The sequence below is a fragment of the Schistocerca gregaria genome, chromosome X (genome assembly GCF_023897955.1).
Source record: "Schistocerca gregaria isolate iqSchGreg1 chromosome X, iqSchGreg1.2, whole genome shotgun sequence".
NCBI classification, from domain to species: domain Eukaryota; kingdom Metazoa; phylum Arthropoda; class Insecta; order Orthoptera; family Acrididae; genus Schistocerca; species Schistocerca gregaria.
Genome location: NC_064931.1, coordinates 333,767,263 through 333,781,231, shown reverse-complemented (window position 1 = coordinate 333,781,231; position 13,969 = coordinate 333,767,263). Strand labels below are relative to the sequence as shown.

The window sequence follows — 13,969 nt, the reverse complement described above, 5'->3', positions numbered from 1 at the left end:
CCCTACTTAGCACTCATATACAACCGCTCGCTCACCGATAGATCTGTACCTACAGATTGGAAAATTGCGCAGGTCGCACCAGTGTTCAAGAAGGGTAGTAGGAGTAATCCATTTAACTACAGACCTATATCATTGACGTCGGTCTGCAGTAGAGTTTTGGAGCATATACTGTATTCAAACATTATGAATCACCTCGAAGAGAACGATCTATTGACATGTAATCAGCATGGCTTCAGAAAACATCGCTCTTGTGCAACGCAGCTAGCTCTTTATTCGCACGAAGTAATGGCCGCTATCGACAGGGGATCTCAAGTTGATTCCGTATTTCTAGATTTCCGGAAAGCTTTTGACACCGTTCCTCACAAGCAACTTCTAATCAAGCTGCGGAGCTATGGGGTATCGTCTCAGTTGTGCGACTGGATTCGTGATTTCCTGTCAGGAAGGTCGCAGTTCGTAGTAATAGACGGCAAATCATCGAGTAAAACTGAAGTGATATCAGGTGTTCCCCAGGGAAGCGTCCTGGGACCTCTACTGTTCCTGATCTATATAAATGACCTGGGTGACAATCTGAGCAGTTCTCTTAGACTGTTCGCAGATGATGCTGTAATTTACCGTCTAGTAAGGTCATCCGAAGACCAGTATCAGCTGCAAAGCGATTTAGAAAAGATTGCTGTATGGTGTGTCAGGTGGCAGTTGACGCTAAATAACGAAAAGTGTGAGATGATCCACATGAGTTCCAAAAGAACTCCGTTGGAATTCGATTACTCGATAAATAGTACAATTCTCAAGGCTGTCAATTCAACTAAGTACCTGGGTGTTAAAATTACGAACAACTTCAGTTGGAAGGACCACATAGATAATATTGTCGGGAAGGCGAGCCAAAGGTTGCGTTTCATTGGCAGGACACTTGGAAGATGCAACAAGTCCACTAAAGAGACAGCTTACACTAAACTCGTTCGTCCTCTGTTAGAATATTGCTGCGCGGTGTGGGATCCTTACCAGGTGGGATTGACGGAGGACATCGAGAGGGTGCAAAGAAGGGCAGCTCGTTTTGTATTATCGCGTTATAGAGGAGAGAGTGTGGCAGATATGATACACGAGTTGGGATGGAAGTCGTTACAGCATAGACGTTTTTCGTCGCGGCGAGAGCTTTTTACGAAATTTCAGTCACCAATTTTCTCTTCCGAATGCGAAAATATTTTGTTGAGCCCAACCTACATAGGTAGGAATGATCATCAAAATAAAATAAGAGAAATCAGAGCTCGAACAGAAAGGTTTAGGTGTTCGTTTTTCCCGCTTGCTGTTCGGGAGTGGAATAGTAGAGAGATAGTATGATTGTGGTTCGATGAACCCTCTGCCAAGCACTTAAATGTGAATTGCAGAGTAGTCATGTAGATGTAGATGTAGAGCTAGCTGCCATTCTTTACACCAATCACAAATACTGTCGAAGTTATTTTGTATCCTACTACAGTCCCTCTACGACGACACCTTCCCGTACACCACAGTGTCATCAGCAAACAGCTACACATTGCTATCCACCCTATCCAAAAGATCATTTATGTAGATAGAAAACAACAGCGGACCTACCACACTTCCCTGGGGCACTCCAGATGAGATCCTCACCTCCGATGAACACCCACCATCGAGGACATGTACTGGGTTCTATTACTTAAGAAGTCTTCGAGCCACCTAAAACTTTGGAACCAATCCCATATGCTCGTACCTTAGTTAGGAGTCTGCAGTGGGGCACCGAGTCAAATGCTTTCTGGAAGTCAAGGAATATGGAATCCATCTGATACCCTTCATCCATGGTTCGCAAGATATCATGTGAAAAAAGGGCAAGTTGCATTTTGCAGGAGTGATGCTTTCAAAAGCCGTGCTGATGCATGGACAGCAACTTCTCTGTCTCAAGGAAATTCATTATATTCGAACTGAGAATATGTTCGAGAATCCTGCAACAAATCGATGTTAAGGATATTGGTCTGTAATTTTGAGGATCTGTCCTTCTACCCTTCTTATATACAGGTGTCACCTGCGTTTTTTCCAGTCACTCGGGACTTTACATTGTTCGAGAGATTCATGATAAATACAAGCTAAGTAAGGAGCCAATGCAGTAGAGTACTCTCTGTAAAACCAAATTGGAATCCCATCAGGACCTGGTGATTTATTTATTTTTAACCCATTCAGCTGTTTCACAACCCCAGGGATGTCCTCCATACGCGAATCTGTACGAGACTCAAACGGCGGTATGTTTATACGAATCCTCCTACATGAAAGATTTCTCAAATGCTAAATTTAAAATTTCAGTTTTCGTTTTGCTGTCTTCCATTGCCAGGCCAGACTGATAAGTGAGTGACGGAATGGAAGCCTTCGACCCGCTTACCGATTTTATGTAAGGCCAGAATTTCCTTGGGTTTTCAGCAATATCTTTTGCGAAGGTATGACGGCGGTAGTGGTTGAATGCTTCGCGCATCGCTCTTTTTACAGCAGCACGAATCTCTACTAACTTTTGCCTGTCCTCATTCTCCCGATCTCTCGTGTACCGCAAGTGCAACTGCCTTTGCTTCCTGAGCATTCTCCGAATTGCACTGTTCAACCTTAGTGGGTCTTTTCCGTCCGTAACCCACTTTTTCGGCACATACTTGTCCAATGCGTGATTTACAATGTGTTTAAAATTTGCCCATAATTCTTCCACGTCCATCGTACCGGAAGTAAATGAAGTCGATTGATTTACTAAGTGGGATGCTAACAACTGCCTATCTGCTCTTTCTAGTAAGAATACTCTCCTAGCCTTCTTGACCGACTTTTTAACTTCCGTAACCATAGTCGTAATGACATCATCATGATCACTACTCCCTGTCTCAACACTGACACCATCAATGAGGTCTGGTCTGTTTGTGGCTACCAGATCAAAATATTTCCATTACGCGTTGGCTGTCGATTTAGCTGCTCAAGACAGTTTTCGGATAATGTGTTCAAAAGTAATTCACACGACGGCTTGTCTGTACCGCCTGTAATGAATCCATAGACATCCCAGTCTATACTAGGTAGGTTGAAGTCGCCTCCGACTAATATAGCATTATCCGAGTACTTCTGTGATACAGAATGTAGACTCTCTTTGAATGAATCTAGAACTGTCACGGCAGAACCTGGTGGCCGGTAATAACACTCCACAATTAACTTTATTTCCCCTATACCTGTTAAACGTGTCCAGATAACGTCATAATCACACTCTACTTCGACCACAGTAGACACAATATTTTTGTCTACTGCGTCCACAGCTCGTGGTCGTGTGGTAGCATTCTCGCTTCCCGCGCCTGGGTTCCCGGGTTCGATTCCCGGTGGGGTCAGGGATTTTCTCTGCCTCATGATGACTGGGTTGTGCTGTCCTTAGGTTAGTTAGGTTTAAGTAGTTCTAAGTTCTAGGGGACTGATGACCATAGATATTAAGTCTCATAGTGCTCAGAGCCATTTGCACCATTTTGTCAACTGCAATGAGGACACTACCTCCTACGGTGTCTAATCTGTCTTTCCAATACACGTTCCAACTCTAACTAAATATTTCAGAACTTCCTATCTCAGGGTTCATCCAGGTCTCAGTCCCGAGAATAATTTGCACGCCACACGCTTCTTGGAGGACAGTAAATTCAGGAAATTTATTCCGAACACACTGAAAATTTACTGCTAATATCTTGATAGCTGAAGTGTCTTTACACTGAGCGTGTCCTGATTTTCCTGCCGGCACGTCGACTGAGTGTTCATCAGGACACCTCGCACTACTGCCTAGTCTAAAAAAACCCAATGTGCAAGCCACAAATACTCTGCTACCCGAGTAGCCACTTCCTTTGTGTAGTGCACCCCTGACCTATGTAGGGGCATCCTACAATTCCCCACCCAATAGCACAAGTCTAGAAATCTGCAGCCAAGACTGTCACAGAGTCAACGTAACCTCTGGTTGAGACCCTCTACTCGGCTCCAAACTGAAGGACCCCGATCCACTCTGGGAACGATGCTGCAAGTAGAGAGCTCTACTTGCTCCCCACGTAGGAGGCCAGTGGTCTACACCAAATCTGCCAGCCGCCTGTACAAACTGAGGATTGCCTCAGAACCCAAGCAACAGGCATCATTGGTGCTGACGTGAGCAACTACTTGCAGACGACTGCACCCCGTATGCTCGATAGCCGCAGGCAAGGCCGCCTCCACATCTCGGATGAGGCCCCCCCGGCAGACAAACCGAGCGCATGTTGGATTTCTTTCCAGCCCTGTACGCTATTCCCCTAAGGGGCTCCATCACCCGCCTAACATTGGAGCTCCAAATAACCAGCAAGCCCTTGTCCCCGTGTGTCTGCTCGGGCCCTGCTGAAGGAGCGGCCACCTGCCCACTGACAAGACAAATGTGCAAGGCGAGCCAGAAAGCCTCCACATTGACCCTCCACCACGAGCGACGCGAACACGTTGCAGTCCGCCACTCACCCTGAGGTGAGGGCAGCCCCAACGTGACGGGTACACTAGAAGGTGCCTTGGCGGCTGAGTCAGCAGACGCAGCAAGCGACACCTGGGGTGTCTCAAGCGACGAGCCAGACCCTCCGCCATTGCTGCACCTCGAGGCAGCAGCCTGAATGTTTCTGACTGTGGCCAACAGCACGCTCAGCTGCTCACGAACCACGGCCAGTTCCTCCTGCGCCCGCACACAACATGCACACACCCTATCCATCCTACTTCTGTTATCTAATGACTCTGCGAATATATACTCTACAGCTATCAATAAGCAATATTACTCCTCTAAAATACGAGAATACGCAAGAATTTTGTGTAATTAAATATGCAAGCACACAAACACTCGGAAAGAAATTAAGAATCAAACTACAAAACAAATATGAAAGCTAAATATGTGACTCGCTACTGCACTGCTGCTGCACTGATACTTCATCAGCGGCTGTCTTTCCTTCGTCTTGAATACCTGAATTTGAAGTATGAGTGTGGAATAGTGGAAAAGTATCTACTGCCACATCAGTTTCTGTGTACAGGTGGGAAGTTGGCTATGAGAAAACTGTAAGCGGGGCAGTTGATCGATGCCTACAAGTGTTTGCCTCTTGCACCATAGAAGCTGTATGCAAAGTAGGGGTAATTATGTGTTGTTCCTTGGTGGTGGAATAATTGTAATCGTTATAGACAAATGAGACAGGATTTGACTTGTGACTCTTACTTAATCCTTGGTGTAGACTTGCTAGAAGCAAGACCTGTCTTTGATATTGTAACAACACGGTGCATGGTGGAGGGTACCATGTACCACTACTAGTTGTTTCCTTTCCTGTTCCACTCACAAATAGTGAGAAAAAAATAGATTCTAATGGTTAACGACACAGTTGACTTGCAAGAGTTTGAATGCGTATGTGAAACTTGTGACATTGTTCTTTGTGGAAATGAAAATATAACAGAACTGAACTCAAAGTATTATGCAAGTACCAAATTATTTCAAGAGCAGAGAGAGTGAGAGAGTCGTTTAAATTCCTCTATCCAGCATTCTTTCTTCAAAGAAGAAAGTTGTTGTAATCGATGCAGCCGACTACCCACAGAAGAGGATCAGCTAAACATTTCAAGAAAGTCAGTTGACATGAGAGCAGTGAGAAGTTAGCAATCCAGTCTCTTGTTGCCAAAACCATTTGAACTTTTCATAAGAGAACTCGTCAGTTCTTGCCTGTTTATGTTGGTGTATGTAGAAAATCAATTGGTTTCATTACTATAAATGTCATCAAGTTTTATATTAAACATGTTATGATACAGGACAGACTTCATGCACTTTTATCTGGTTGGCACTTATATACTGCTGTCAGATCATCTAATACATGGATCATCAAATAAATGGACTAAAATTGCATTGATCTCCATATAACATATTGCTATAGGGTACTTCTTTCCATATTTCCAAAGACTTACTGTTTAAGATTATTTGGATTCTAAAGAGCTTTCAACTACATTTGATATATCTCTACATCTACATAGATACTCTGCATGCGATAGCCATCATATGGTGGATGGTGGAGGGTACCATGTACCACTACCAGTTGTTTCCTTTCCTGTTCCACTCACAAATAGTGAGGAAAAAACGACTGACTACATGACTGCATATGAGCCTTGTCATTTTCTTTCCTGTTACACTCGCAAATAGAGTGAGGAAGAAACGACTGTCTATATGCCTTCATATGAGCCTTAATTTCTTATATCTTATCTTTGTGGTCTATGCGCAATGTATGTTGGCGGCAGTAGAATCATTCAGCAGTCAGTTTCAACTATCAGTTCTCTAAATTTTCTCAATAGAGTTTCTCGAAGAGAACACTGCCTTCCCTCCAGGGATTCCCATTTGAATTCCTGAAGCATCTCCATAACACTCACGTGTTGTTTGAACCTACCGGTGCCAAGTCTGGCAGCCTGCCTCTGAATTGCTTTCATGTCTTCCTTCAATCTGACCTTGTATGGATCCCAAACACTCAAGCAGTACTGAAGAGTAGGTCACACCAGTGTTATATATACGGTCTCCTTTACAGGTGAACCACTCTTTAGTAAAATTCTCCCAATAAATCAAAGTGGACCATTCATCTCCACACCCCTATTCTCACATGCTCGTTCCATCTTGCATCACTTTGTAAAGTTATTCCCAGATATTTAAACAACTTGACTGTGTCAAGCAGGACACTAATAATACTGTACCTGAACATTACGTGTTTGATCTTTCCACTCACCCACATTAATTTACATTTTTCCACATTTAGGACTAGCTGTCATTAATCACCCCAACTGGAAATTTTGTCGAAAGCATTTTTGTTTGAAGGATAGACCAGTGTATTATGCGTGATGTTGTAAACGGTACAGGACTGCTACTCTGACATTTAGAAGAGGAGCCATCACAATTATTGTTGATGCCAAAATCTCGATATCATCTGCATAGGAGTTACATAAATTTTATCTGTTTTTAACTTTTCTGATGTTAATTTCATGTACTGAAACACTGTGACCACGGAGGTTTGCTCCTTAGTTTGCTCCTTAGTTTGGTCCTCTGGAACTAGCCATGTAAAATAAAATAAAAGGTGAAAGAAATGTCCTGCGCCAGAGATTTCCTCCTTATGACACTTCATTAATGAAATATAAATGTTCTTTATGTATGTAGAACATCACAATGAAGGCAGTTACTCTGGTAGACTGGTCTCATTGTGTGTGTTCCTTATGTTCCATGAAGAATCTTTTTAAAAACTGCAGTGGGCTAAGTGTAATACTAGCTTTAAAATGTTTGTGGTGTGTGAACATTACTTTGAGGAGGGGTGAAAGAGGGGGGGTCTCTCTTAGTGGTCATCTAACCACACAGATCAAATGAAAGACTCTAACATTCTTTTTATGATACAGTGAAACGTGGATGAGAGCGTTGAAGGGACTGAGATTTATTTTTCCTCTCTTATATTTGGAAGTGAATTTGTACATAGATTAATGAAAACCTCTAAGTTTCTTAGTCAAGCTTAAAGGAGAAACATGAAGAGAGTATGTGTTTAAATGTAAAATACTGTAATAACTTATATGTAAGATGGTGTGCTTACTGTTAGAACTCTGTCAGCTTCCTATGCTTCTTTGTTTAGATATATCTGTATATTGGTAAGCTCTTCCCCTCTAAATGTGAATGTTTTAGCTTACCTGGGAGCTAGTTGAAAAATGTTTGCCATCCACACATTAAGTGTTGTCTGCATTGCAGGAGTGTACACTTTTAAAGGTACTGGCTGGTCTTCACGTAACTGAGTACACATGCCATTCATGTGTTTCAATTTCACATGGGTTCTTTTTTTTTTTTTTTTTTTTTAAGCAATGTATGTGCGCCCCCTCCCCCTACTTTTCCTTGTAAACTGACCATTATTAGCTATAAAATTTGATACTCCCTGTTTTGTGAGTTGTTAAGTTTTTCGTCTGTGAGCCATCTGCAGGAATATTTTTATGATTTTTTTTCCAAGATACTTCTCAACATTAGGATATTTACTAACAGTCTCCAAATATTTCGATGTCCCTCAGAGAACCAAGACTTCATGGAACCTTTGTCTTTTACAGTCTTATAAAAGGTGGTTTGAGGCAAACCAAACTTTCCTAGTAACTCACTGTGCAGCTACACATCTTCAAACACATGCACATTTTATCACATAACAAAGGCAGTTTACTGTTTTGCTCAGACATCTTAAGATGAAACACACCTTCTTTACTAATTGACACTTGTCAACCAATTTGTCATTGTTTTCTGAAATGCTAACATAATGCAAAGATAAAAATGTTCTGCACAATGTTGCAAAGCAATGTGAAATGGAACAAGCGTGTAAGAACAGATGCAGGAAAGGCGAATGATCCACTGCAGTTTATTGAGAGAATTCTAGGAAAATGTAGTTCATCTGTAAAGAAGAATGCATGCAGAACACTTCTGGAACTCATTTTTGAGAACAGCTAGATTGTTTGGGATCCCCACTAGGTCTGAGTAAAGGAAGACATTGAAGAAATTCAGATTTAAGCTGCTAGATTTTTACTGGTAACTTCAATCATCATGTGAATATTACAGAATGCTCTATGAACTCAAGGGGAAACCTCTGAAGGGAAGAGGGCATTCTTTTTGTGAAACACTGTTGAGGAAGTTTAGAGAACCAGCATTTGTGACACTGTAGAATGATACTACTGCCACGAACACATCTTGTGTCAGGACTGCAAAGACAAGTTAACAGGAGTCAAGGCTCATACAAAAGTGTACACAGCCATTTTTCACTCACTCTATTTGCAGGTGGAACAGGAAAGCGAGTGACTAACAGTGGTATGGGATACCCTCTGCAGTGCATCGTATGGTGGCTGGTGGAGTATGTATGTATGTATGGATGGATGGATGGATGGATGGATGGATGGATGGATGGATGTAGATGTATACAGAAACAAAAATTTACATGTGTCTTTGTGTAACATATCCAAGAACAATATATTGCATTTCATAGTATGTGTACAAATAATCAATCACCTGCTTTATCCACATACTTATAATTTATCCAAATTTGTAGATATATAACAATGATAAGCTCAAAATTACAAATGAAGTATGTGTGTGGATAAAGTTGGTGTCTTCCCACATTTCCTGGAAGTCACTCTTAATAATACGGGTTGAATGACAGGTGATATCACTTGCAGAGATCTTTGTATTCCCTCTTAAAGGATTCAGGGGGTGATAATGATGCGACCCATTATTATAAGTGGGAGCAGAATTTTCTCATATATCCTAGTTTGACTGTTTGTGTTTGCAAGAACTTTAGTTTCTATATGTGTGTGTAAATTAACATATTCACAGTGGCACTGCGAATTGTGTTTACTGCTGTGGGGTGGGACGTATAATTGTACTTTCCTCCATCTGGCAATGCTACTTTCCCTGTTTCTTGCCATGGGGCAGTGGTCTTATTCAAACACTCAAGACTACTGTTTCAGTACTTTGAACTTATATTTTTAATCCAATGAGAGATCATATAATTTTACACTGAATTAATCAGAAATTATGTGATACCTCATTTGTTCAGAAAGTTCTCCATTAAAGGGTCACAAAAAAATTATATTCAAACTTGTTCGTTGTGCCTAGCTGATAGGTAATACACCTGTTATTGTGTTGCTGGTAGCACAGTTGTTGGAATTGAGCATGAGCAAGAGGAAGAGCTAGTGTGAGCCACCAGTGCTACACTCCAGTGTGAACGTGTTAATGAACAAATGATTTTTTAACCTTACTTGTTCTGTAACATGTAGTTTAGGACTTGGATGGGTGGCCTCTGTGTATTATACCTGAATTATAACTCTGTCTCTGATTTCAATACTTAAATTGCATTTTTTTCTCTCTCTTGATTCAGTTATTATGGAGGATTCCATGAAGCCATATGATGGAAACAGAAATGATTTCCAGCCTATTGCTACGTTTGAGTGTCGTGGGATTGAACTGATTGGCATTAGACCAGGTGTAAGTACTTTTATTTAATTAAGTGCTAAGTTTAATGGGAGTAAATATGGTGCACTTGTTAAAGAAAACTACTCACTGTGTAGGGGAAATGCTGAACAGTAGTACACCTGGCCCCCTCTTTACTCCCACTTCTCCACCCTCACAGTGGTGCTGCATCCCAACTGGACTTTAAGAGGAAAGCAAGTTCAGCTACTTGTTCATTTCTCTATCTAATGTCTACATTGTGAGTGGTTCTCTGTACCTTTATATCACACACAGAATGTTCTATAACCGTGAAAATGACTACGAGGAATTCCTGAAAGTTTCTTCAGTTCAGAGAATTGATATATGTTTCTGACTTTTTCACATATTGTATTGATTCATAGTACGGCGTACTTGTAAACTCCGTGAAACATTCTGAAAAATGAGTAAAGATCAATGGACAAGAACAATGTAACAAATGATACAGTATTTAAAAGATAAAGTCTCGAAGATTTTTTTGCACCCTTCATCGCACAGCACACATCTAATCTGTGGTCCAGTTATGCCCATCTCTGACTCAGCATATAAAAAATGACAGTAACAACAGCTGCTGCAATGTGGCGCTGGCCGGAGTGTCCGAGCGGTTCTAGGTGCTACAGTCTGTAACCGCGCGACCACTGCGGTCGCAGGTTCGAATCCTGCCTCGGGCGTGGATGTGCGTGATGTTCTTAGGTTAGTTAGGTTTAAGTAGTTCTAAGTTCTAGGGGACTGATGGCCTCAGAAGTTAGGTCCCATAGTGCTCAGAGCTATCTTTTGCAATGTGGCATTGCTGGTCTAAGAGTTTCTGTGGTAGATGACCTGCAATTTATACAGCTTAATTCTTCAGGATTTTCCAGACTATTGTCAGCATCAAATTCCTGCTGTCTTTAACTGCGTCTGGAGCAAGGGCGAGTTCCCGTCACAGTGGTGAGAAAGCATCATCATCTCAGTACTGAAACTGGGCAAGCACCCTCGAGAGAGGGACAGTTATTGCCCAATTAGTCTCACCAATATTCTCTGTAAGTTTCTTGAACATATGATGAGCCGGCGGCTGTATTGTCTTCTTGCATCTAGGGGTTTTCTGGCTCAATCCCGGTGTGGTTTTCACCAAGGTCGTTGCAGTACTGATAATCTGATTTACGTGGAGTCTGCCATCTGAATAGCTTTTGCCCGACATTAGCATCTTATAGCTGTCTTCTTTGAAATGCAATAAAAGCTTATGACACCACATGGTGATACCACATCCTCGCTACCTCAAATAAGTGAGATCTCCAGAGTCAGCTCTGGATTTTTATACAAAACTTCTTGTCTCATCATATTTTCCGGGTTCAGGTTGGTGCCTCCCACCGTTCTCCCCGTATCCAAGAGAGTGGGTCCTGCAGGGCTCTGTACTAAGTGCCCCTCTTTGTAATAACAATCAATGGTCTAACAGTAGCTGCTGACTCCTCACTACCACACTCCTTGTACGCTGATGACTTTTGACTCTGCTATTGCTCCTCTAACGTGGGTGTTGCTAAACATTGACTGCAAGGTGCCATACAAAAGATGCAGGCATGGTCCTCCACCCATGGCTTTTGATTTTCAGCTGCCAAGACTCTTGCCATGTGCTTCTGTCAGTATCTTACCTTTCACTAACAACCAGAACTTTACCTTGACAACCAACTTCTCAGTGTGGTGGGGACCTACTGCTTTTTAGGACTGGTCTTCAATGCTTGGTTGACATAGGTTCCCCACATTCACCAGCTTAAGCAAAAGTGTTTTCTGCATCTTAATACACTTCGCTGTCTGAGTGACACCAGTTGGGGTGCAGATTGCACTACCCATCTGCAGCTTTACAAAACCCTGATACAATGCCATCTTCATCCTGGGAGTGTGGCATTACAGTTTGGTATCACCCTCAGCATTGTAGATACTATATCAGATACGCCACTGTGGGGTTAGACTTGCGGAAGGTGTCTTTTGAACTATCCCTGCGAACAGCTTACATGTGGAGGCTGGGTACCCTTCAATGATTTGTCAATTATGCTACACATGTTCACAGCTCCCCTAAACATCTTAAATACCATCTGCTGTTTACAAACACAGAAATCCGTCTCCCGCAACAGCAGCCCAGATGAGGGATTATGATTGCAACCTGTCTCTGGTACCTTCTCACTGAATTCCAGTTGTTTTTTCTACCACTTCTCCTCCAGCCACATTCATGTACACCTTGATGGTGCATCTCTTGGCCAAAGCTTTGCCTTGACCTATCACAAGGTCCAATTGGTCTTACGCCGTCCGGTTTTAGTTATCTGGAATGTGGAATGGCACACTCTGACTTCACCAAACTAACTACAGGTGATAAAGGAGACTACGAATCTGCAGAGGTCCTCCATGCAGGCCCCTCACTAGGACTCTATCATCCTTTGCCAGCTCTGCATCAGCCACACTTGGCAGTCTCATGTCCATGTCCTCCTGTGTGAGGACCCACCTGCTCGGTTGTTGTGGTTACTGTTTGATGGTGGTTCACATTTTGCTGACTGTCCCAACCTAGGTGCCCTGCGGCGGATGCTTAATCTCCCTGACTTGCTACCGCTGGTGTTAGGAAAAAATGCCTTTTATTCACGAAAGGGGCTTTTACCACTCTGTTTAAGGGAGGGCCACTTAGCTTTATCAACCCATTGGCAGATCACTTTGTTGCCTCCTCTGCCCAGACTAGGCTGCAGCTGTTCGGGCTTTGTAGTCCACCCTGGCCCATGTGTATCTTTTATCTATCTGTGGTTTTCATGCTCTGTCTGCATTGCTAGTCTGTTCTAGACAATTTCTGAGTGGCATGTCTCTGATAAGTTGCAGGGAGGGGGGGGGGGGGTGTATTTCCCCTCATTGCACTCTTTCAGGGGCTTGTGGCTGCTCTGCACACCGGGAACCTTGTTTGCCTTTTTTGCTATATCTCCCTTTCCTCTTTTTTGCCCCTTATCTTGTCTTTGTTGATCTTTGGTAGACCTTGGGATTTTCTTTCCCTGGGTTTTGCGCGGTAGGCCATCTCTGATGTACAGTTTTGTAGACTTGTCTGTTCGAAGAAAAAGGGACTGATGACCTAGTGGTTTGGTCCCTTTAACCAACCAACCATGGTCCATGAAGCATATTATTTGAAAGGTTGTACTTGAACGATATCTTAGAGTCGTACATTGGTGGTGGTAAGCACCCCTTAAGATGTTGAATTCCACTTGTGAGAGTTAATGTAAAAAAACATTGGGTTGTATAAAGTCATCCATTACTCTTAAGTGAGGCCTTCTGCTGTGTAGTTGCACAAAAAACTTCTGTTATATTCACCTGAACATCATACTAAAGGAAAAATTCACAGTGAACTTTAGCAGTCTTTGTATACATCGAACTTTTGTTGCCATGTAATAAATTATGGTACTGACATTTTTGTTGGAAAAATACTAATACATTGTGTGTTAACTTTCAGGGTGGTTGGATTGTAACAACAAAGAGGAATAATAGCACTTTCACTGATATAAATCTTGATGAAGATTATGTAGAATACAATGAAGAAGGTGTTTTAAGTATTTTGGATTTTGAGTGCCAAGTTAGAAGGTCCTAAATGAAATAAGTGTTTTATTATTGTACTGTGTTCAAATAAATTCTTAATATGTATTAAAAAAACATTGATTTATCATTCGTGTAGAGGCGATGTTGAGTCGCAGACAGGTGCGGTGAAAAGACAGCTATACATTTAACCTTTCAGCCAAAAGGCCTCCTCCTAAAACAGGAAAGACACACACAGGCCGTACTGGGACTGTGCCTGGTGAGAGCAGTGGGCATAAGGAGGTGACATCGAGTGATGGATAGCAGGATAGGGGTGGGGGAATGGTGCAGGGCTGCTTGTGGAAGTATTCAGCAGCGTGGTGGGAACAAAGTGGGACTCATAGGTGCAGTTGGGACATTTGGGAGGGACTGAGAGGTGAGGGTGGGAATGGAGAGAAA

The 13,969-nt window shown here is 42.4% G+C and overlaps 1 protein-coding gene across 1 annotated transcript in view; it reads left to right on the top strand.

Moving 5' to 3' along the window:
* Positions 1–13,645, top strand: part of LOC126299363 (UPF0587 protein v1g245604) — a 138,661-nt gene extending 125,016 nt beyond the window's left edge. The window contains exons 5-6 of the mRNA XM_049991224.1: positions 9,894–10,000; positions 13,452–13,645. Coding sequence (XP_049847181.1) covers positions 9,894–10,000; positions 13,452–13,586 — 242 coding nt within the window. The 3' untranslated portion in view covers positions 13,587–13,645. The remainder of the gene's footprint in view (positions 1–9,893; positions 10,001–13,451) is intronic.
* Positions 13,646–13,969: the final 324 nt, after the last annotated feature.